The sequence below is a fragment of the Dendropsophus ebraccatus genome, chromosome 13 (assembly GCF_027789765.1).
Source record: "Dendropsophus ebraccatus isolate aDenEbr1 chromosome 13, aDenEbr1.pat, whole genome shotgun sequence".
NCBI lineage: Eukaryota > Metazoa > Chordata > Amphibia > Anura > Hylidae > Dendropsophus > Dendropsophus ebraccatus.
In genome coordinates this window covers 66,708,769-66,734,558 of record NC_091466.1, presented here as the reverse complement: position 1 = coordinate 66,734,558, position 25,790 = coordinate 66,708,769, and the positions used below count along the sequence as shown (strand labels likewise).

Sequence of the window (25,790 nt, the reverse complement as noted above, 5' to 3'; positions counted from 1 at the left end):
GGTGGTGGGAGCTGTTGGACCCCATTGATGTTCTAGGTTGGTGGGAGCTGTTGGACCTCATTGATCATATAGAGTGGTGGGAGCTGTTGGACCCCATAGATCATATAGAGTGGGATGAACTGTTGGACCCCACTGATTTTATAGGGTGGTGGGAGCTGTTGGACCCCATTGATCATATAGGGTGGTGGGAGCTGTTGGACCCCATTGATGTTCTAGGTTGGTGGGAGCTGTTGGACCTCATTGATCATATAGAGTGGTGGGAGCTGTTGGACCCCATAGATCATATAGAGTGGGATGAACTGTTGGACCCCACTGATTTTATAGGGTGGTGGGAGCTGTTGGACCCCATTGATCATATAGGGTGGTGGGAACTGTAGGACCCCATTGATCATATAGGATGGTTGAGGCTGTTGGACCCCATTGATCTTATAGGGAGGTGGGAGCTGTTGGACCCCATTAATCTTATAGGGTGGTGGGAACTGTTGGACCCCACTGATCTTATAGGGTGGTGGGAACTGTTGGACCCCACTGATCTTATAGGGTGGTGGGAACTGTTGGACCCCACTGATCTTATAGGGGGGGATGAACTGTTGGACCCAACTGATATTATAGGGTGGTGGGAGATGTTGGACCCCACTGATCTTATAGAGTGGTGAAAACTGTTTGAACCCACTGATCTTATAGAGTGGTGGGAGCTGTTGGACCCCACTAATCTTATAGGGGGGTAGGAGCTGTTGGACCCCACTAATCTTATAGGGTGGTGGGAGCTGTTGGACCCCACTGATCTTATAGGGTGGTGGGAGCTGTTGAACCCCACTGATCTTATAGGGTGGGAGAAATGTTTGAACCTACCTGACCTCATAGGGTGAGATGAACTGTAGACTTCACTGAACGAATAGGTTGGCAGGAGCTGTTAGGCCCTACTGATCTTTTAGGGTGGTAGGAGCTCTTGGACCCCATGGATATTATAGGGTAGGATATGCCCTTGGGACACACTGATCGTATAGGGTGGTAGGAACTGTTGGATCCCATGGATATTATAGTGTTGGAGTTGCTATTGGTTCCTACTGATCTTGTAGGGTGGAAGAAGCTGTTGGATGCCACTGATCTTATGGAGTTTGTGGAGTTGTTGAACCCCATGGATCTTATGGGGTATGAGTTGCCTTTGGAACTCATGGATCAGGAGAAGTTGTCTGACTCCACCTAGTCTACTGTATATGTGCAATGAAAATGTATTGCTCCTTTAAATCCCCCACTATAGGCAAATTCTGAAACATTGGGATTTGGGATTAGAAATGGTTTGAAGGTTTACAGCGTGGCACCATCATCTAAGATACAGTATCAATACAGGCATTTCCCTGTCCCTACAATGTCTGCCAGAAGGACTTGTCTTTTACCAAAACTCACCAGCCTCTAATCCGCCCTTATGCGTCACTACATATCGGCGCCTCGCGGCTCACTGAGGCACAAAAGCCCATAAGGTGCCATAAAAACCAACGACTGTAAGAAAGAAACCAAATAGAAGTTTCTTGATCTTGTCATTTGAAGATCTCTGAAGTGACATGTGTTCTGTGTGGGATGTCATCTCTCCGCATCTGACAGACTGTTCGGGAGAACGGGAAGTACTCATTCAAATGGACATTACAATCAAACGTTAATTTAGTCCAAAAATTGCTGCAGTGATTGTGTGTAGCAGAGCTGTTTATGCTGCACAACATGGAGTCATTCTTTTCTATAGCTGACCCTATATGTGTTGGGGAAGGGGGGGGGGAGCACTTATTTAAAGGACATGGTTTAAAGGAGAAGTCCAGCAAAAAAAATTTTTTAAGTATTGTATTGCCCCCCAAAAGTTATACAAATCCCCAATATACACTTATTACGGGAAATGCTTATAAAGTGCTTTTTTCCCTGCACTACTGCATCAAGGTTTCACTTCCTGGATAAAATGGTGATGTCACGACATGACTCCCAGAGCTGTGCGGGCTGTGGCTGCTGTAGAGGATGATGGCAGAGGGATGCTTAGTGTCCCTCCAGTGCCCTGTGTCCCTCAGTGTCCCTCTGCCAGAGGGACACTGAGGGACACAGGGCACTGGAGGGACACTAAGCATCCCTCTGCCATCATCCTCTACAGCAGCCACAGCCCGCACAGCTCTGGGAGTCGGGTCGTGACATCACCATTTTATCCAGGAAGTAAAACCTTGATGCAGTAGGCAGGGAAAAAAAGCACTTTATAAGCATTTCCTGTAATAAGTGTATATTGGGGATTTGTATAACTTTTGGGGCGCAATACATTACTTTAATAGAAATTTTCACTGGACTTCTCCTTTAAAAGAATTTCACTGTTTGAACCTATGAGAGAACTTAAGTAACTTTTTAAATACTTTTCTTTTTTTTAATACATTTGAGTTTTTTTATATTCACATCCAGAGCGGCTTATAAGTATTTTAGCTCCGCCTTGGTTTAGACATGTGACTGACTGACATATAAGCTCCCACTGTTCTCTGGTAACAAGAAACTCAAACTGCGGCTTCCCAGCAGTTGCAAAACTACAACTCCCATCATGCCCTGACAGCCTTTAGCTGGTTGTAATTGCCCTTTAAAAAGGGTATTACCATGTTAATGTTGAAATTGACGTCAGTTTATAAATGATGGGGGTCTGCTGATCCCACAACACAGCAGTTTTTGTAAAGGAGCATCCTGTCTGCTCCCTGCAGGATGGTCTGCAGGGGTCCCCACTGGTGTGTAATTCGTGACCTATTTCACCTTTGTAGGCTGGAAAACACCCATAGCCCAGGCTCCCCCTCTCCTGCACAGGGCACTTGGTATGCCCCACTTCCTGTGTTCTGTCTTGCTCAAGCTGTTACTAGAGACAGATTTCTCCTGACAACATGCCATGGACAAGGACCAAGAATTATTTTTTCTGGACAAGGATTAGTTTTTGTTAAATGCTAGGAGTCATAAAGCATCAAATGGGAGGGAGGTGTTGTTTGAGATGACAGTGGCAACGAGATAGCACAAATCTCTATCCTCTCCTTTGCTACATTGTATCTATTAGTGCAGGTAAAATGCCCCCCCCCCCACCTATAGCTCTACAGCTGTTGCAAAACTACGACTCACATCATGCCCTGACATCTATTCCCCATCCTACAGTTCACTTTAACTGTCGCAAAACAAAAACTCCCATCATGCCTTGAGAGTCGAAGCCTGGAGAGCCACAGGCTGGAATAAGCCGGCCTTGAGAGAGTTGACTCTTAAAAGTTGTCGACTCAAGGTTATCTTAGGTTTAAAAGGTCCAAATCTTATGTGTTGATGTTCATTTCTTGTTAGGGCATGGCGGGCGTTTTGCAACAATTGAAAAACCACTGATTGGGGACACTGGTTTATATAACATTTTTTTGTTTCTCCCTGTTATGCAGTGCAACAGGGAGACTGTGGGATATACAAGTGGACGTTGTATGCCCCACTTCCTGGGTTCTGTCTTGCTCAGGCTACTACTAGAGACAGATTTCTGTAACAAAAAGCCATGGACAGCAGACTGCCTAGGGGCCAAAACATATTTTTCTGGGGTATAAATGCCTCTCTTACGTGGACATGAAAGTAGCCAATTCCTTAAATGCATGTCTTACATATACACAAACGTGGACATGGTATGCCCCACTTCCTGTGTTCTGTCTTGCTCACGCTGTTACTAGAGACAGATATCTCCTGACAACAAGCCATGGACAGTGGACTGCTTAGGGACCAAGACTTATTTTTCTGGGATATCTTTTACATGGACATAAAAGTGGACAATTCCTTAAATGCATGTCTTACATATACATTAAAGTGGACAATTCCTTTAAATGCCTTCTTTTTGGTTAAAGGTGAAAGGATGGTCAAATATTATCTGATTCAGGCTGTTGTATTCCAGAAGTGCCATGTCTAATCTTTCTAGCTGTACAGTCAGGTCTTCTCTGTAGTGGGGGCTGTCACAGTGCATTCTGCCGCACAATAACATAGAACACTGTCTGCCTTCTTAAGCACTTTATTATGGCGAGGAACATTTAGGAAACAATGAATGGTAGATTATGATCAGACGTTATGACAAACATTTCAATGAATGCGGAGGTTTAGCCACATACAGGGAGTTATACTAAAGCGAAAGATGACGCCATTTAGGCACCTAGGAGTAATGACATTCGTGAATATATAGGTAAAACAGAGGCTCTCTTATAGGTGATCTGTCAGCTCTCTTCCCTGGAAGACTTATGTAGCATCTTTTCTTAGAATTTTGTATTGTACTAGTCCTCTGTTATTCCGAATGGAAATTTATGCGCAAAATGTCAACTGGGTGTTACCATTTTATTTGTCAAAGGGGTGTGGTTCTAAACTTAGGACTCCCTTCTATTAGGTAAAGGAAAAATATGTTGCAAGACTAGCACTAACTCTCAGTCTGACTCTTAGTTAAGTCATATGAATAGATGTAATACCAGATTGTACCTGTAGTGGCTGCCGTTCAGAAACCCCCTCAGTCTCCCAAAAGAGCCATCTAGTGTAAAATAGTAAATTGAGGGAGGGAGATGCAGCTGCTTTTGCTTTAACAACACATGCTGTGAGAGGGGAGAAGGAGGTGGCGAGGGTGTCTACCCAACAGGACAAGAAGAAGGGAAAGAAAGGCCCAAACTCTGTAGCATATGTACAAAATTTATGGTTACACATCTCCAGAAGCCTGGTCACTGACTGTTAGTGTATTTGTAACCACTTCAAAGGGGTACATTTTTCTTTCATGCCGACTGGTGTCAGAAAGTTATACAGATTTGTAAATTGTATTTAAAAATCCCCAGTCTCCCAGTACTAATCAGCTGCTGTATGTCCTGTAGGAAGGGGTGTATTCTTTCCAGTCTGACACAGTGCTCTCTGCTGCCACCTCTGTCCGTGTCAGGAACTGTCCAGAGCAGTAGAACATAGAAAACCTCTCCTGCTCTGGACAATTCCTCTTATGGACAGAGGTGGCAGGAGACTGGAAAGAATACACTACTTCCTGCAGGACATACAGCAGCTGATAAGTACTGAAAGACTGGAGATTTTTTAATAGAAGTCATATACAAACCTGTATAACTTTCTAACACCTGTTGATTTGAAAGAATTTTTTTTTACCAGATTTCCCCTTTAACCCATGACAGGAGGTTAATAAAAAGCGTTGTGCTTAGCGTCAGCCGCGGCGCCCCGTGCCTCGCGCCTCATTTGTATATGTGCATGTGCGATTCAGCTTTATCGCCCTTTTAGGAGGTAACCCATGACTTTGTCACAGTCATTAGTATTGATCGCTTCGGACAGATCGTCGAGGAAAATCCATGTTTTCTAAGACAGGGACTGAGCGGGAGCTGCAGGAAAATATTTCATGAGCGAGATTGAGCGGTCGCGTGTTTTTCTCAGTCTCTGCAGAAAGTCAATATTTGCATCGATCGCAAAAATCTGTTATATTTAAAATGCGCCATCTCTGACCTTCTTATGCAGTTTTACAGCATGTTGTGGCCTTTATTAAACTGCCTACCTGTATGTGTAAAAAATGCTGTATGTGGCCCTTAAATACCCCCAGGACTTACAGTAGAACTGAAAAGTATTACAAGATGACGTGAAAGGACATCAATACTAGCAGAAAGGCCGAAGATGATGAATCCAAACAAATATAAGGACTGACCCTGAACTGTACCTATCACCAGACAGACTATTTTTACTGTCCCAAAAACAAGGCCCAAAAGGCAAAAGGCAACCCCCCCCCCCGCACTTACCTGCTCGCTGCCGGCGCTATTACACAAGCCGACAGCGAACAAGTTGCAAGCAAGCGCTGATCTGACAGGTTTCCCCGTGTATTAGGGGATTAAAGCCTTGTGCACATGTTCAGTATTTTTTTCATGTCCGGAGATTTGGACATGAATGGGCATCTGTAGTGAATCCGCATTTACGGAAATACGAATGCCAAAAGCTTACAATCCATAGAATATAGTGGGTCCCATTGATTTCTTTGAGAGAATCCACAAAATAAAATCTGGGTCCGTGCTAGGACATGTTCTTCCAGGATTGGTTTGTGTCCTTGTAATCTACTGGTCGTGTTAATAGCCGAATAGACATCAATGTGCACTAACTCGAGTACAGAAATATGGATCCGTAGATTACGGAAAGTGTGAATAAGGCCTAACACAAAACAAAACATAGAACAAGCACAAAATAAAACCAAAAGTGCAATCATGGTCGTGCTCTGCGACCTAAGGACTGTGCCGAGGATCCAACAGGTACAGTCCTTACACTGCCACTGATCTTTACTTCCCGATCCCCGCATTAATGAAGGAAAAGCCCACAATGATTGCCTGAGGTGAATCCACCCAGCTTTCCTGAAGGCTAGTCTCTAAGTAGATAGGCTGGTCCCTGCTAATCTTCTCTTTCTAGTCCTTGCTGTTATCCTCATCTTGGTCCTTGGGTCGGGTCTCTCAGGTCTCCACTGATCTCCTCTTCCTGGCACCTGCCTAATCTTCTCTTCCTGTCCACTGTTGATTTCCTCTTCCTCACCCTTGCTGATCTCCTCTTCCAGGTCCCTACTGATCTCCTCTTTCTGGACCCCCACTGATCTCCTCTTCCTAGTCCCTTCTGATCCCCCCTCCTTGGTCCCCCACTGATCCCCTCTTCCTAGCCCCTGCTGATCTCTACTTCCCGGTCCCCACTGATCTCCCCTTCCTGGTCCCCACCGATCTCCACTTCCTGGTCTCTATTGATCTCCCCTTCCTGGTAACCACTGATCTCCCTTTCCTGGACACCACTGATCTCCACTTCCTGGTCCCCATCGATCTTCATTTCCTGGTCCCAACTGATCTCCACTTCCTGGTCCCCACTGATCTCCACTTCCTGGTCCCCACTGATCTCTATTTCCTGGTCCCCACTGATCTCCACTTCCTGGTCCCCACTGATCTCCACTTCCTGGTTCCCACTGATCTCTATTTCCTGGTCCCCACTGATCTCCACTTCCTGGTCCCCACTGATCTCCACTTCCTGGTCCCTACTGATCTCCCCCTCCTGGTCCCCACAGATCTCCACTCCCTGGTGCCCACTGATATCCCCTTCCTGGTCCCCACCGATCTCCACTTCCTGTTCCCTACTGATCTCCACTTCCTGTTCCCTACTGATCTCCACTTCCTGTTCCCTACTGATCTCCACTTCCTGTTCCCCACTTCCTTACAGAAAATGCCCATTCATTTACTGGCTGATGTGGATCCTCCCAGCTTACCTGAAGTCTAGCTTCTAAATATATCGGTTGGTGAAAGAAAGGGATGCATCACTGTATTACTAAGCAGATTATAGGTAAACTAGTTGACAACCATTGTCGGACTGATTATGGCAGCCATATTGGTTGTCAGGCAGCTTTCCTAAAAACAGATATAACTGATCAGATGTCAGTAAATTGAATTTTTATCATCTTGAGAGAAAAGGGCGACTGACGGACTCCAGTGTACATGACGTAAGGGTCTGCTGGGAGTTATAGATTCACTACTGCAGACCCCTGTGTAATAATATTTATATTGCTATATATCTCTCTATATTACTTTTCAGTTTCAATTTGCCAATATAAGCTGCAGTCAAGGATCTTGTGATGTTGGAACTGACAGCGGGACGTCTGCGGCGGAGCTCGTGTCAGCTATACATCTGCTGCGCCAACCAGCAGATGAGCCGATGTTTTCGCTAAAGGTTTAGTAAATGAGAAGTAAATAAGATCTAATTGGCTGCGACGCGTTCTAAATTAGTCATTAGATGAGAGAAAAATAATATAGTGCCACTGCGCCCGGCATCTGACTGCACCAGAGCCGAATCCTCTGCTCTGACCTATATACATTCTAAAATAATCTGGAGAAATGTACATTATACAGAAGCTGTACCTTAAAGGGGAACAGCCCCACTAATCCTGTTATACAGTGCCTGCAAATGTCTGTCTGTTTAGGATCATATTCTTATACACGGGGGCAGTAGTATAGTAGTTATATTCCTGTATATAGGAGCAGTATTATAGTAGGTATATTCTTGTATATAGGAGGACAGTATTATAGTAGTTATATTCTTCTATATAGGAGCAGTATTATAGTAGTTATATTCTTGTATATAGGAGCAGTATTATAGTAGTTATATTCTTGTATATAGGAGCAGTATTATAGTAGTTATATTCTTGTATATAGGAGCAATATTATAGTAGTAATATTCCTGTATATAGGAGCAGTATTATAGTATATATTCCTGTATATAGGAGCAGTATTATAGTAGTTATATTCCTGTATATAGGAGCAGTATTATAGTAGTTATATTCTTGTATATAGGAGCAGTATTATAGTAGTTATATTCCTGTATATAGGAGCAGTATTATAGTAGTTATATTCTTGTATATAGGGAGCAGTATTATAGTAGTTATATTCCTGTATATAGGAGCAGTATTATAGTAGTTATAGTCTTGTATATAGGGAGCAGTATTATAGTAGTTATATTCTTGTATATAGGAGCAGTATTATAGTAGTTATATTCTTGTACATAGGAGCAGTATTATAGTAGTTATATTCTTGTATATAGGAGCAGTATTATAGTAGTTATAACTTGCAGCAATAGAGAAAGTGAAACGCACTCACCATATCGGCTGAAATGTGGAGCAGTTATATTGTAGTGATAACTCTGGACTAGGATATATATATATATATATATATATATATATATATATAAACTCCCTTAGTTACTGCTTTGTGGGCTGGGGATTGTCATGCAGAGATTTTCCTATATGTTAGAAGATCTCTGTGCCCGGTAAGACGCTCCTGTCAGTTCTGAGGGACGCCCTGGGTGACGGGACCATGAAATCAGGGCAAAATCTGACTGAGCAAATGAAGCTAAACCTTCGGTAAATAAATCTTTCGACCTCGGATTAACTGGAAACATTCCTGTAAAATCTCATCTGGAAACATTAGGAGTCATTTTGCAGTTGAGGAGAATGACAGGGGCGGGATAGGTGTTGGGTCAGCGGTCTGCGATGTCTCAGGGTGTCAGCCGTCAGCGCAGGCAGCACATTTTCTGACTCTCTTATTACTTTAATAACCCTCTTATTGTTCTGACTCTTTGTAGAATGACGGAAGTGATGAATACGTGTGAACCTGGGATGGAAGAGTTTACGCTTAGTGCACCATCTGGGGCTGAAGGACATGCTGTTCAGGTATGGTCAGTGCTCCTATCATCTGGGCTCTTAGTAGATGTAGTTAAAGGGGGGCCCCGTCTATAAAAATGGTCAATGACATCGTATAGTCCATGAAGGATTTGGTGTCTTCTGGCCCTCACTTGTTCTAGGCCATAAAGTAGTTAACCATCTTAGGTTCATTGGGCCAAACCTTGAGCTGGCCCCTTCATCTTCAAGAACCCCATACTAGTCACTTGGGATACCTCTATAGCAGGTGTGTATCCCAGCTGATGGGGCGGGGGGAGTATAAGAGAAAGTCAATGGGGACCAGAAAGATTAAGGTATCATTCCTTTATTCTAGATATTTCCAGACTCCCATGACAAGCACCCTAAGCTTACAAAGAGGTTACCATCCATAGTAGTGGAGCCCACAGAATCCGGTGATGTAGAGAGTGGAGAACTCCGCTGGCCTCCAGAGGACATCTCGCCCACAGATGACAAGCGAGAAGCAAAGTCATGCCAAGGACGCTCAGATGTTGAAGGTAAGAACGGGTGTCGGCTGAAAGTAAGACGGGCATAGTGGTGTCTTACCTGCCTCTCGTCTCACCAGTAGATATCTAATTAAAAAGCTGAATTACAACTCAGCTGTGTTTCTCAGAACAGACTGTGTCTGGTTGCTATCTGTTACATCCGGTATTATACCCCAGAGCTGCACTCACTATTCTGCTGGTGGGGTCACTGTATACATACATTACATTACTTATCCTGTACTGATCCTGAGTTACATCCTGTATTATACACCAGAGCTGAACTCACTATTCTGCTGTTGAGGTCACTGTGTACATACATTACATTACTTATCCTGTACTGATCCTGAGTTACATCCTGTATTATACACCAGAGCTGCACTCACTATTCTGCTGGTGGGGTCACTGTGTACATACATTACATTACTGATCCTGTACTGATCCTGAGTTACATCCTGTATTATACTCCAGAGCTGCACTCACTATTCTGCTGGTGGGGTCACTGTATACATACATTACGTTACTGATCCTGTACTGATTCTGAGTTACACCCTGTATTATACTCCAGAGCTGCACTCACTATTCTGTTGGAGGGGTCACTGTGTACATACATTACATTACTGACCCTGTACTAATCCTGAGTTACATCCTGTATTATACTCCAGAGCTGCACTCCCTATTCTGCTGGTGGGGTCACTGTGTACATACATTACTTATCCTGTACAGATCCTAAGTTAAATCCTGTATTATACCTCAGAGCTGCACTCACTATTCTGCTGGTGGGGTCACTGTGTACATACATTACATTACTTATCCTGTACTGATCCTGAGTTACATCCTGTATTATACTCCAGAGCTGCACTCACTATTCTGCTGTTGTTACTACAAACAGCAAGCTTTTCGCCAGACCTACTGTACCAACAGTGAACTATCTCTGTGCAGGCACTGAAGCGTGCAGAACTGTGAATGTGGCTCTGAAGTCCATTTCTTTATATAGAGCAATCCTATGCCGCTTAGAGTATTGACATTTCTATGGAGATTGCCTGTTTTTAGATCTCGCTGTAATTGTATCTATTTGGCCGGCGTATAATTGCTGCGCTGTCACCCAGTATACAGCAGTACGCTGCACCTCGAGCGCTGCGTTCTCGCCACGGGCTAGCTCTCCGGTTAACAGCGAAATCTCTCCTATTTAATATATCTTAAAATCCCCTCTTGACCTCTTTTTTCAGGCCAAGAAGACAGACTGTGTTTTGCAGCAATCCCACATTTTGTGAAATCGCTAAATCCTATAATCAGTGGTCTTTCTGCGAATCTTTCTTTTTGCCTGGTCGCTTTAATCTTCACAAGATCTCCTGCTCTATCACCACAGTTAACCTCTTACACATCACACCGTCTAAAAGGGGCCGCTTAATGCCGGATTTGGGCAGGAGGGGACGGAATACCTATATTTGGCTGCACACTACATTAGCGTATTGTATCTATTCATCTACTGCAGTATATTCTTTGTACCTTCTATGGTCCCTTGATGTGATTTTAGAGCTATGAGACTGAATGGTCACTATCATTTTAAACACTTCCCTCTATGTGATCTGTAACTTTTTAAAATCACTTTATTTACCAAAAATGATTCCTTACCCCTTAAAGTCTCAGCCATTAGGTCTCTAACTTCCTAGAAATTCTACAATTTACTGCCTGTTGTTGGGTTCATTCCATCTCCAGCAACCGACAAATCAAGACAGAACACAGGAAAAGGTTGATGGTGCTTAGCATGTGCTATGTGCAGTAGAGAAAGAGAGCCTTGGCTGTGTAGCTGCAATCTGTAAGGCTGTCTGCCTCATCTAGGGGACCCATTCTGTGTTTGAAAGGTAAATTAAGACTTCCCTCTCATCTTAGCAGTTCAGTGCTTGGTGGAACCCTTTCTTTGCTGTGCATCTGTGCTATTATGGTTCATATAACTAGAGTGATCTGATATCCATGCCGATTTATTTGAATATCCTATATATATATATATATATATATATATACACACATTATATATATATATATATATATATATATTTGGTATATATATATATATATATATATCCTTATTACAACATGTCAGATGTAAAAACTTATATCTTATACTGGGTGCGATCTCAGGGATCATGTCATATTCCTTTTATACTATCTCAGTGGTATACATATACATACATTTATCCTTTGTGGTACAGTGTGTCATATCCCTGTATAATACAGTATATCTTTGTTATAATATCCCATATCCTTGAAGATTTTACATCCCTGGTGTAATATGACATATTCCTGCGGAATATCTCAAATCTCTTGTATATGTCGTATCCCTATTATAACATGTTATATTCTTGTATGCTATCTTATATTAAGTCACATTAAAATTCTTTTAAAATAAATTTAAATGTCCATGGCATAAATCACATTACTGATATTTGTGCATATCTCATATGTTATAATATCCCATATTCTTGTATAATATCACATATCCTTGTAAAATATCTCATATCCCTGGTATAATATATAATATTCTTTTATAGTATCTCATATGCCAAGCATATGTCATGTCCCTAGTATAATATACTGTATCATATTCTTGTATAATATCTCATATCGCTGCCATAATATATCATATTCTTGTATAATATCTCATATCTCTTCCATAATATATCATATTCTTGTATAATATCTCATATCGCTGCCATAATATATCATATTCTTGTATAATATCTCATATCTCTTCCATAATATATCATATTCTTGTATAATATCTCATATCGCTGCCATAATATATCATATTCTTGTATAATATCTCATATCTCTTCCATAATATATCATATTCTTGTATAATATCTCATATGTCTTCCATAATATATCATATTCTTGTATAATTTCTCATATCTCCTCCATAATATGTCACTTTCAGATCTCTATAATAATGTAATATAATGTGTCAAATCACATATACCTGTAGAATATGTAATGTCTGTATTATAACATGTCATACTTGTGCATAATATCTTGTATCCCTGCAGAATACCTTGTATCTTGTATCTCCTATACCCGCAGAGTATGTAATGTCTGTTTTATAACATTACATTGTAATATACATATCTTATATGCCTGGTGTAATATACCAAATCCCTGCAGAATATCTGCTTACCCTGTATGTCACATTCCTGTTTGTGATGTATCTTATTCATATCCCCAGAGTAATATGTCATATCCCCCTCATACCCTATATTCTTTTATTATATGCCTAATGTAATATGCCATAGTTTTATCCCTGCATAATGTTATATCCCTGTCATATCCCATATTCTTGTATCATATCCCCTAAGTAATATGATATATATATATATATATATATATATATATATATATATATATATATATATATCCCCAGAGTAATGTAATATGTCATATTTATATATATATATATATATATATATATATATATATATCACCAGAGTAATATGTATGTCATATTCCATATTCTTGTATTATATTCCCAGAGTAATATGTCGTATCCCATATGCTCATATCATATCCCTGGTGTAATATGTCATCTATCTATCTATCTATCTATCTCCTATCTATCTCCTATCTATCTATCTCCTATCTATCTATCTATCTATCTATCTATCTATCTATCTCCTATCTATCTATCTATCTATCTATCTATCTATCTATCTATCTATCTATCTATCTATCTCCTATCTCCTATCTATCTATCTATCTATCTATCTATCTATCTCCTATCTATCTATCTATCTATCTATCTATCTATCTATCCCCTATCTATCTATCTATCTATCTCCTATCTCCTATCTATCTATCTATCTATCTATCTATCTATCTCCTATCTCCTATCTATCTATCTATCTATCTATCTCCTATCTATCTATCTATCTATCTATCTATCTATCTCCTATCTATCTATCTATCTATCTATCTATCTATCTATCTATCTATCTCCTATCTATCTATCTATCTATCTATCTATCTATCTATCTATCTATCTATCTCCTATCTCTCTATCTATCTCTCTATCTATCTATCTCTCTATCTATCTCCTATCTCTCTATCTATCTATCTATCTATCTATCTCCTATCTATCTATCTATCTATTTATCTATCTATCTATCTCCTATCTCTCTATCTATCTCTCTATCTATCTATCTCTCTATCTATCTCCTATCCTTGGTGTAATACGGCATATTCTCATGCACAGAGTAATAAATCAGATCCCTGTCACATCCCATCTTCTTATATAATATCTCATATCCATGGTGTAATATGTCAAATTTCAGCAAAAGGTCTCTTATTTGTCACATGTCACATCCCTGTTATAATATATCATAGTCAAATCCCATTTAAAGATTTCATATGTCATATCCTTGGCATCGTATCATATCCATTTATAATATCTCATGTACCTACCATAATATTTAAAGCGTACCTGTCATTTAAAAACATGGTTATACACCTGCCTGGTTTTGTTACAGTAACCTTTCAAAAGGGTGACAGGAGATGTTAGTGCCCCCTCTGCTGCTATGCAGCCCCTGTAAGCCCCCCCCCCATGGTGCACAACTATTTCTCATTCAATCTATTACAAGTCCCTAACTGCAACTTTGTGGCAGCTTTGTAATGCCAGGAGGGATAATCACGGTAAGTTCAACTAAAGTCGTGCTGTCTCTGGAAGAAAGTTGCCATATTTTTTTAATGCTGGATAACCGCTTCAACCCTCCCAGCATTACAAAGAAGCTACAAAGTTGCAGATAGGGACTTGTTTACATTAGCCATCTCAGAAAAGAGGGGGGGGGGGGGGGAGAGATGGAGAGAAAAGCTCACATACAGATTTTTGCGTCTTCAGCAGAAAGCAGCAGCTCAGAACTGGGGGAAGGAGACTGAATAGATAATAAGTATGTAAGGAATTGTTAGTCTCACCATGGGCAGCAACTTATCAAAAGTAATGTTTAAGCAGAATACCCCTTTAAGGCGGCACTGATGCCAGTGGATTGTCCTTAGTCTCCTGTCTTGTACTGTATGTGTATTATAGATTTAGGGCGGCACTGACACCCATGCATTGTCCTCAGTCTCCTGTCTGGTACTTTGTGTATTATATGTTTAAAGTGGTGCTGATGCCAGTGCATTGTCCTCAGTCTCCTGTCCGGTACTGCATATGCAGCCGCCAGTCGATGCCGCCATATATTGTTTGCATATCGCTCTATGTGTGTACCGAGCGATTTGCCTGCGTTTACAACTTCCATTTAGTCTCCTGTTCAAATATTCACAGATCTCCGACTGTGCGGCTAATGGGATGATCTGTGATTTAGGACTCTGATTCTCGTTCCTCTCTAAAGCGGATAAAATGTATTTTTAAAGAACGAGCCTAAAGGAAATTGTGTCTAATTTCATTATTATGTAAGAATAGTGATCAGGAATAAAAAAAAATTCCACCTTAAAAATATATTATGTGAATTAAATTGAGGTTATATGAGCAGTCAGGACTTTAGTATCTACAGTTGTGCTCAAAAGTTTACATACCCAGGCAGATTTTTGCTTTCTTTTCCCTTTTTTCAGAGAATATAAATGATAACACAAAAACTTTTTCCCACTCAGCCATTTATTGTCATACTTCTGTGTTTTCTCTATTTAAATCAGAATGACAACCAAAAACATCCAAATGACCCTGATCAAAAGTTTACATACCCAGTTCGTAATACCGTGAATTGCCCCCTCTAACATCAGTGACAGCTTGAAGTCTTTTGTGGTAGTTGTGGATGAGGCTCTTTATTTTCTCAGATGGTAAAGCTGCCCATTCTTCTTGGCAAAAAGCCTCCAGTTCCTGTAAATCCCTGGGCTGTCTTGCATGAACTTCGTGCTTGGGATCTCCCCAGATATTGAGGTCAAGTGACTGAGATGGCCACTCCAGAACCTTCACTTTGTTCTGCTGTAGCTAATATCAGGTTTACTTGGCCTTTTGCTTTGGATCATTTTCATGCTAAAATGTCCAAGTACGTCCCATGCGCAGCTTCCGGGCTGATGAGTGCAAATTTGCCTCCAGTATTTGCTGATAACTGGCTGCATTCATCTTTCCTTCAACTTTGACCAAGTTTTTGTGCCTTCGTAGCTCACACATCCCCAAAACATCAGCTATCCCCCTCCGTGCTTTACAGTAGGAATGGTGTTCCTTTCATCATAGGCCTTGTTGACCCCTCTCCAGATGTAATGTTTATGGTTGTGGCCAAAAAGTTCCATTTTAGTCTCTTCCCTCCAAATGACCTTGTTCCAGAAGTTTTGAGGCTTGTCTCTGTGCTGTTTGGCGTATTGTAGGCGAGATACTTTGTGGCATCTGGCTTTCCTCTGATGACTCGACCATGCAGCCCATTTTTCTTCAAGTGCCTCCTTATTGTGCATCTTGAAACAGCCACACCGCTAGTTTTCAGAGAGTCCTGTATTTTAGCTGATGTTGTTTGGGTTTTTTTCTTTGCATCCCAAACAATTTTCCTGGCAGTTGTGGCTGAAATTTTTGTTGGTCTACCTGACTGTGGTTTGGTTTTTACAAAGCCTATTGTTAACCACAATTTAATCACTGCTGATCACAACAAAGTGAAGGTTCTGGAGTGGCCAGCTCAAGTCTCCTGACCTCAATATCATTGAGCCGCTCTGCAGAGATCTCCAGCATGCAGTTCATGCAAGAAAGCCCAGAAATTTACAGGAACTGTACAGTAGAACAGCTGTAACAAAAAAAAAAAACCCAAAGAAAATAAATCCACAACTCATCCACAACTTCAAGCTGTCATTGATGTTGGGCAATACACAGTATTAAGAACTGGGGTATGTAAACTATTGATCACAGTCATTTGGATATTTTTTTTTTTTTTTTTTAGTTTGACAATAAATAATTTCACCAGACCACTAACCATGAATGGAAAAAAAATGTGTTATCATTCATATTCTCTGAAAAAAGGCCAAAAAAGGCAAACATTCTGCTGGAGAATGTCAACTTTTGAGCACAACTGTATGTGAACGTGGGGTAGGAGCAACGCCCTGGATAAATATCCCCAATGGTGTTTTGCATTAAAGGGGGTAGTTTACCTTTTTTTTTTCAAATCAACTTGTCCCGAAAAGTGCACGAGGTTTGTAATTTATTTCTAGTAAAAAAAAAAAAAAAAAATCTCAAGTATTCCAGTACTTCCAGCTGCTGTATGTCCTGCAGGAAGTGGTGTATTCTTTCCAGTCTGACACAGTGCTCTCTGCTGCCATCTCTGTCCATATCAGGAACTGTCCAGAACAGGAGAGGTTTTCTTTTGCTCTGGACAGTTCCTGACATGGACAGAGGGGGCAGCAGAGAGCACTGTGTCAGACTGGAAAGAATACACTACTTCCCGCAGGGCATACAGAAGTTGATAAGTACTGGAAGACTTGAGATTTTGTAATAGAAGTAAATTACAAATGTCTGGCACCAGTTGATTTTGAAAGAAAAAATTGGTGAACTACCCCTTTAAGACCCAGGATTTTCAGTTTACAAATATACCTATGAGTGTTGTGTGCCTATTTATTGACAGTAAGCACAAAGTATATTAGAAAGTTCCTTGTTGGGGGACCACTGTTCTTCACAAAGGTAATAAATGCATATGTTAGATATATACGGGTGGGGTATCATAGGTATATGCCATTAATGCTCAAGGCAGGAATACCCCTTTAAGCTTTAATTACATGAAACTGGAAGCCAATGCAGTGTCAGTGCAAAAAATTTTTTCTCATAAAATACAACTTCCTGGGGGGAGGGGGATGAGGGAGAAGAGAGGGGGTGGTTAACTCTGTATATGTGAAGAGAGTCCTATAGTGGTTTGCTATATGGTCCAAATCTAGCCAAAAACCCCAGACTGCTGTACAGTAGAAGCACAAGAGACCTAGACATAGTAGTAAAGCGGGAGGTCAAACTCACGACCCCGTTACAAAACTTCCCATCATGCCTGGACAGCCTAAGCTTTAGAGCATTCTGCTCCAGTATATGGTTCTTCAGCTGATGCATGCTGGGACTTGTAGTTTCACAACAGCTGAAGAGCCCCAGGTTGGAGACGGCTGTATCTACCGCTATGCAGGCGACCTATGGGACTGGGTCTGTACCTGGGCTCTGGGAAGCCATCGATCTGTATTTACATAGGTTTTTGCGATCTGCGGAAAGAGAAGAGAAAACACGATTTGCATGTTCATTATTTGCAAAGATTAAACCTTGGATGTGCGGTGAGGGGGAGGAGGGGGGAAGCTTTGTGTAAGTAGAGCTGAATCATCATTGCTCCAAAAATATGTCGAAAAACACATGTTTCTACAGCTTTGGCTTCTACACTTGAAAGCATGATGAAGCAGGGAGGGTTTAAAGGGATGGATCACCCATTATGCTGAGAGCCAGGGGTGTCGCTATAGGACAGAGTAGGGAACCTTGGCTCTCCAGCTGTTGCAAAACTACAACTCCCATCAGGCCTGGACAGCCAAAGCTAAAGCTTTGGCTGTCCAGGCCTGATGGGAGTTGTAGTTTTGCAACAGCTAGAGAGCCAAGGTTCCCTACCCCTGGTATAGGAGGAGCAGAGCTGGCCTTGACATGTGGGCCATAGAGACAAACCACTCTATAGTGCCCTGTTCTGAACTCTGCTGCATTGCATTGTGGGAGATGTCTTGTAAGTCAAATCACTAGAAGGCTCTAAAATTGCATGCAACGAAGAAAGTTCACAGCTCCACATAACTTCTTATATTTATTTTCTCATCCTTAAAATCATACAAAGTAGATAAAAACATTCCGACGTGTTTCAGGACAAAGTCCCTTAGCCATGACTTTGTACTACTACTTTGTCATTTTAAGGATGAGAAAATAAAGGTAAGACGTTATATGGAGCGGTGGACTTTCTTCATTGCAGCCGGATTACCAGCTGAACGGCCTGGAGCAGGGGAGCTGAGGGGAGATGACTAGAGAGTAAGTGACATGTGGTCTGACCTAGTGATATTAGTAGGCCCTAGTGAAAAGAGGTGGGCAGGGGCCTAGCTTGGATTCATGGGACTCCATAGCAAAAAAACTGAACGGGGCCCCATGAATCTTGTACGCCATGAACCCCCCCCCTTACTCATCTGACCTGACCCTCGAATAAACACCAGGGAACTGTGTCAGGAAAGGTGAGTATGTGCTTAGGGTGAGGGGCAGGGCTGTATTAACAGCTGCTGCTGCCCTAGGCACTAAACCTGAAGATGCCCCATCTACACGCACCTATTGGCGATACCAGACCTGACCAAAACCACCATACCCCCCACCCCCCTGGAAAAGACACCAGATTTACTGGCAAGTCTGAACGGGAGGAGGGAAACTAAAAAAATAAAAACAAAAAAATTAGTTTTTTCTGTCCCCCTGGTGCTGCCCCCCTGCAAGGTGCTGCCCTAGGCACCGGACCACGGGTGCCTAGTGGTAAATACGGCCCTGGTGAGGGGTGGTGGTCGGCTCTTGTGGCTGGAGGTGCAATGCTGCCTCCAGCCACAAGAGAGAATAGAAGGGCAGGAAGCCAATGGCATTGCAGCATTTAACTTTGATCATTCATCACGAACGCTCAAAGTTAAAGGGCCTGTGGCCCGACTTAGTGCATGGACCCCTTAGCAGTGGCATGGTCTGCCTCTATAGTAGGTACACCACTAGTGGTGGGCCTTGGTGATTAGTGGGGTGTCCTGGTGATACCTGGTGTGCCCTGGTGATATGTGTTGTGCCTGCTGATATCTGGTGGGTTCTAATGATTTGTGGTGTGCCCTGGTGATATGTGGTGTGCCCTGGTGATATGTGGTGTGCCCTGGTGATATCCGGTGGGCCCTGGAGGTATCTGATGGGCTCTAGTGATATGTAGTATGCCCTGATGATATGCATTGTGCCCTAGTGATATCTTGTAAGCCCTGGTGCTATGCGGTATGCCCTGATAATATCTGGTGAGCCCCAGTGCTATGTGGTGAGCCCTGGTGCTATGTGGTGTGCTTGGGTATATGTGGTGAGCCCTGCTGCTATGTGGTGTGCCGTGGTGCTATGTGGTGTGCCTGGGTATATGTGGTGAGCCCTGGTGCTATGTGGTGTGCCGTGGTTATATGTGCTGTGCCCTGGTGATATCTGGTGGGCAAAATCATGTGCCCATTGGCTGCTGCTACTCATAGGGCGCCTCTGTAATACTTTCTCACAGCTGATGTTTTGGTTGAGTGGTATCCAATCCATAGAATACTCTCTAGGCTGAACGCAGCCGCTGCAGGTGTTGAAATTATTTTGATCTACCGTCTACCATCTACCACTGATGTTAAATGGGTTATCCAGGATTAGAAAAACAGAGATTTTTTTTCCCATGAAAACAGCGCCACCCCTGCCCTCAGATTGTGTTTGGTATTACAACTCTACTCCATTAACGTCAATGGAACTGAGCTGCAGTACCACATACAAACTGAGGACAGCAGTGGCGCTGTACTCCGTAGCAATAAGAACCGGAAGGCAAAGTACAGGAAGGAATAATGTTCTCGTGTGTTTCTTGCAGGTGCCGCACGTGATGAGGAACATTACGCCGGATGCAGAGCGGGGGGGAACAGCGCAAATTAAAAGCCTTAAAGATCGTCTCTCTCTCTCTTTCTCGCTCTCTCTCTGTTTTTTTTTAAGTTCTCATCATTGTGAGAATAGGCAGGAATAGAACAGAGACCCATTAGTATCAGTGGAGTAGTTAGCGCTGGGACGACACTGATTTTTCCAGGAAATCGCCGGGATGGCTCGGCACCGATTATTCCGCGTAGTCCCCCCCCCCTCCAGCTTTAGGATTGGACTTTCTGTCGAGCTGAATCACAAAGCAGAAGATTCCAACATGTACAAATCTCAGCTGAAAAGGCCTCGAACGATAGCGAGGCGCAGTATAACCCCCGCCGGGAGCAGGGGGCTTAGCAAATCCTGACTAAATCCTAACTAAATTCTGAACCCTGCTCCTCCTCGTCATCACGCCATTGGAAATCCCGCTCCGTATGTATATAGCTTTCCGTTTAGGAGTCTCACTGTACGATAATTTACATGGAAGATGTGACTAAATACATATTCATTCTGGTTGCAAATGTCATGGCGCGTCATTATTTTCTATAGTCTGTATGGAAATGCATGGGGCTAGTAGCCGCAGACTGCAGCTTTGTTTCCTCCCATTCATTTAAATGGGGGACTTAAAGATTTATCTTGCTTGGTGTTTGCACTAAAGGGGAGATTTATCAAACATGGTGTAAAGTGAAACTTGCTCCGTTACCTTTAGCAACCAATCAGATTCCATCTTTCATTTTTCAAAGAGTCTGTGAGGAATGAAAGGTGGAATCTGATTGGTTGCTAGGGGCAACTGCGCCAGGGGGAGATTTATCAAACATGGTGTAAAGTGAAACTGGCTCAGTTGCCCCTAGCAACCAATCAGATTCCACCTTTAATTCCTCACAGACTCTTTGGAAACTGAAAGGTGGAATCTGATTGGTTGCTAGGGGCAACTGGGCCAGTTTCACTTTACACCATGTTTTAAGTGTCCTGGTAGATTTTCCTTTGAAGAATAGTCATATAGACTGGATAGATCCTTCGCATTGTAATGAAAGCCTCTGAAATACTCTGTGCTGCTGGGAGACATGTTTCCTATTAGATTACTCATTGGTAGTCTGAGAAGGGACATCAGTGTGGGGAGAAGGGACATGGGTCTGGAGATATTGATGGACATGGCTCACGTTTCTCTACAGTTTGAAGATCCCAGCAAATAGCACCTCATATCTCAGCTTCCTGCCAGTGTTACATGGAAGAAGGAAAATCAAGAAGATTCCTTCGAAGTGTAAGGACTCCAGTTAATAACTCCTTGTATCTCAGCTTCCAGGCAGCTGGACACTGTGGAGAGGAAGATCCCAGCAAACAGCTGTTTATATCTCAGCTTCCAGCCAGTAGGAAGGGTTATGTAAGGATCCCAAGAGTGTAAGGATCTCAGCAATGAACTCCACCTATCTCAGCTTCCTGGCACTATGGCATGGAAGAAGCGATGTTGTGAAGACTCCATCAATGTGAGGATCCCAGCACAATAGCACTGCGTATCTCAGCTTCCATACAGACTGACACTATGAGAGGGTCCCAACAAAAAGCTCCTCATATCTAAGCTTGCAGACAGATCCTAGCAAGTAGCATCTTGTCCCCAAGCTTCCAAGTTGTTTTACAGAGAGTAAGACACATTTTATGTATCTTAACAATGTGCGGCCTTTGCAAACAGGTCCTTATATCTCAGCTTCCAGGAAGCCTGACATAGAGGAAGGGGTATTGTGAGGGCCCTTATAGTGTGAGGACCCCAGCATACAGCACCTAATATCTCAGCTTTCAGGAAGCCTGACAGGAACGGGTAATGTGAGGATCCTGTGAGGACCCCAGCATACAGCACCTAATATCTCAGTTTCCAGGCCGCCTGACACAAAGGGATATTGTGTGAATAGTAATGTAAGGGGCCATTTAAATAGCACCTTATATCTCAGCTTCCAGGCCGTCTGATACAAAGAAAGGGATATTGTGAGGATCCTAACAGTGTGAGGACCCCTTCAAATAGCTCCTTATATCTCAGCTTCCAGGACTTGTAGTCATGGGATGATTAGTACATCTGTTGCGTTCCTTTGTGTCAGGAGAGGAGGCAGCTCCGCAGCCATCATGAGCCCATTGTCTTCCTCCCATAGTCGGAGCTTCCATTGTCGGAGCAGGCGTCGGTCGGACAATGGCGGAGCAGGCGTAACTAGCGCTTCCCATTCTGTGCGGCTATATTTGGGGATTATTATATATCTTGATGATATCCAGGGCTATGGAGGCCTGGGAGAGCGGTGAGGACGCCGGTGACAGATTTCCCGGCAGCTGCACAGGGCTCGCTCATGAATATTTGATGGTGACGGCGATTCCAGCGAGTAGGAGGAGAAGAAAACGCCAAGATTAGGGTTCAGGGATGAGACGCCGTGTCTTATACTGCAATACAGAGGAGGAAAGGAAATACATGGATCAGAGTTACAACTCCCAGTGTTGTGCAACAGCTGGGGAGCTACAGGTTGGAGAACTGGCATGATGGGAGTTGTAGTTTTGCAATAAGTAGAACAGCGATGCGGAACCTTGGCTCTCCAGCTGTTGCAAAACTACAATTCCCATCATGCCTGGACAGGAATTGTAGTTAAGGGCTGAAGGTTCCCCATCCCTGAAGTAGAGAGTAGAGATGAGGGCCCTATTACACAGAGCGATAATCTGCTGAATCAGGCCGATAATAAAGCCATCTGGAGCCATCGGGGCAGTGACAGCCTGCTCAGCCAATCACTGGCCGCGGCTCGTCCCTCCTCTGTCAGTGATTGGCTGAGACACCTTCAGCAGTGCCAGTGGCAGGCGGGCTGAGCTGAGTGAAGCTAGAAGGACACCAGGGAGCGTGGAGATGGACCTCTAACTATGTCCGTGCAGCCCGAGCTTCATGACCATCAGGCCGTCTTAAAGGCTTTGTAAGCGAGCGTCGATCTAGAAGATTGGTGCTCACTTAATAAAAATATAGGGCCATGTTGTACAGTAAGTCTGGCCGCGTGATCCGCTTCAGTGTCGGCCAAACTTACTGTAAGTTCGCTCATCTCATTCTCTGCTTGAGTGCCCCAGGTTGGGAAGCACTGTCTCAATACATTACCAGTCTGTACTGTACTGTAGACTGGCGGGAATACAGTGGCCTCTAAATGGTGCTAAGTATGATGCATTAGGCCCCATACATAGGAACTCCAGTGGGCAGTATCATCATATCACTGTCAAGGGCCCCATATACGGTTCTTACACAGGGGCCTATATACAGTATGGCTCTTACACAGAGGCAATATATGGCTCATACATGGGGCCCATATACAGCTCTTACACAGGGGCAATATATAGGTCTTACAAAGGGACAAATTATGGCTCTTACACTGGGGGTGTGTGTGCATATACGGCTCTTACACGAGGGGCCAATATACGCCTTCTACACAGTGGCCAATATATGGGTCTTACATGGGGGCCCGTGAACGACTTTTATACAGGGCCTATATACGGCTCTTATACAGGGACAATTGATGGCTCTTACAGGGGGGCCATATATGGCTCTTACGGGGGGTGGGGGGCGCCCATATACAGTTCTTACATGGGGGGCCATATATGGCTCTTAAATGTATGTGTGTGGGGGGTTATGGGTTCTTACACGGTGCATATATAACACACGAGGGCCAATATATGGCTGTTACACAGGGGCCCCAGCTACGTTCCATTCTTACAACCCTCAGAATCTTATATCCACAATTGACAAAGTGGAGAAATAAATCATCAAAATTCAAGTGAGTGCAGGCGGCTGATGAGAGCGGCGGATGGGAGCTCTTGATTTTCCTATAAAACATAAAGTAGGCACAAGGGGCCGGAGGAGGGAGATAACACTCACAATTCATTTTCGAGATGTGTAGTAATCAGCCCTTTGATTTCCAACCAGCTCCCTCAGATTTATACCAGGAGATTTGGAGCATCTCGAGTATGACGTACATTTTCATTAGTCTTCCATGTCAACCTGCTCATCTTGCAAAATCCTTAAAGAGACAGCGCCAAGGAGAGAAAACACCTTAAGAGAGGCCGATGAATGGGTTCAGCTGCACCCAGTAGCTGGGTCATTGGCCAATGCCTCTTTATCAGTCTCCCCATTTATGAGAACTGATCGGTAAAGTGTAAGATGAAACCTGATGAATAGACCGCTCTGGCCCCGAAACGCGTTGTCTTTGTCCAATCCTAATAATAATAGCAGCCTAGATATGGTCACCCAGACTTTCTAGCCACCATGAATGTTGACCTATTGTATATATGTTGCAGGGAAATGATAGAATCAGGGATTTGATAGCTGTGCCAGTAAACCACCACCACCCATTAGCCAATAACCATCCCTTTCTTCAACTCTGATTAATCATCCTTGACAGCAGTGACAGGTATGTGTGCAGACTATCACACCTCTCGTATACCCACCATACACGACTCCTTCATGAGCTACACGGCACTGATGTCGATAGTGGGAAGTGCCCACAATAATGTGACTGCACTGACTATGTTACAATAGTGTTTTGCCGATTAGATGACAGCTAAACAGGAGAGATGTAAAACGTGCCGCCCCTTGTCAGCAGCAAAAATCCTAAAAAGGCGTATTCAGATAGTAAAAACCAACAGGAAGATCCCAGCTAAGAAACACCTTGCTATTCGTCAAAACCTAAAGCAGGTGAGAAGGGAAATTGTGATTAAGGCTAGGTTCACACTGCGTTTTTAGCATCCGTTTAACTGATCCGTTTTTTTGCAAAAAACAGATTGCAAAAAACGGATGCATTTGTGTGCATCCGTTTTTGATCCGTTTTTTCCATTGACTTCCATTATAAAAAAAAACCTATCAAAACGGATGAGTTTTTTTGACGCACAATAAAGTACTGTTGACACTACTTTTTTGACCGTTAAAAAAAACGATTGCAAAAACGCAGTGTGAACCCACCCTAAGAGGACGGTCTATCGATGAAACGTGTTGTTCCAAAGAAGCTTCAATCAGGTAGCGAAGTCTGGGCCCACAGGCGATGCATTTAAGGAAAAGTAGAAAATTCATATTTTGAGATTCATATTTCTGGCTATGGTCAATGTTCTTCAGGGAACTCACATCTAAGAGGATAAAAACTAAAAGTGGTCCAGAAGTACACTAAAGTCCCTATTACACAAAACGATTATCGTCCGTATTGGGTCGATATCAGCCGATAATCGTCTTGTGTAATAGAAGGCAGTGATCATGTCGGCTGATCGTTGCAGTCAGGGCCGTTTCTGCCAAGAGGTGGAATGAGTATTCCGCCTCAGGCGGCAGATTCTGCGCCCCTGCAGGGGGCGGCAGACAGCAGCCCTGCAGCCGTTCACCTGTCCTGCCGCAGCTGTCCCTTCCCGCCGCCAACGCTTACCGCTGTTCCCTTCCGTGCTCCCGCGCCGTCAGTCAACAGCTGTCATCACCCTCCAGCGAGTCATGAGTGCCCGGGGT

At 43.1% G+C, this 25,790-nt stretch overlaps 1 protein-coding gene across 3 annotated transcripts in view; it reads left to right on the top strand.

Moving 5' to 3' along the window:
* Positions 1–20,346, top strand: part of LBHD2 (LBH domain containing 2) — a 41,836-nt gene extending 21,490 nt beyond the window's left edge. For 2 of the 3 annotated variants that reach the window (XM_069950529.1, XM_069950531.1), the window contains exons 2-4: positions 9,124–9,211; positions 9,534–9,714; positions 20,268–20,346. In XM_069950529.1, coding sequence (XP_069806630.1) covers positions 9,125–9,211; positions 9,534–9,714; positions 20,268–20,329 — 330 coding nt within the window. In that variant the 5' untranslated portion in view covers position 9,124 and the 3' untranslated portion in view covers positions 20,330–20,346. Of the gene's footprint in view, positions 1–8,840; positions 8,903–9,123; positions 9,212–9,533; positions 9,715–20,267 lie in introns of those variants that run through there. The other variant, XM_069950528.1, reaches the window with a different exon arrangement.
* Positions 20,347–25,790: the final 5,444 nt, after the last annotated feature.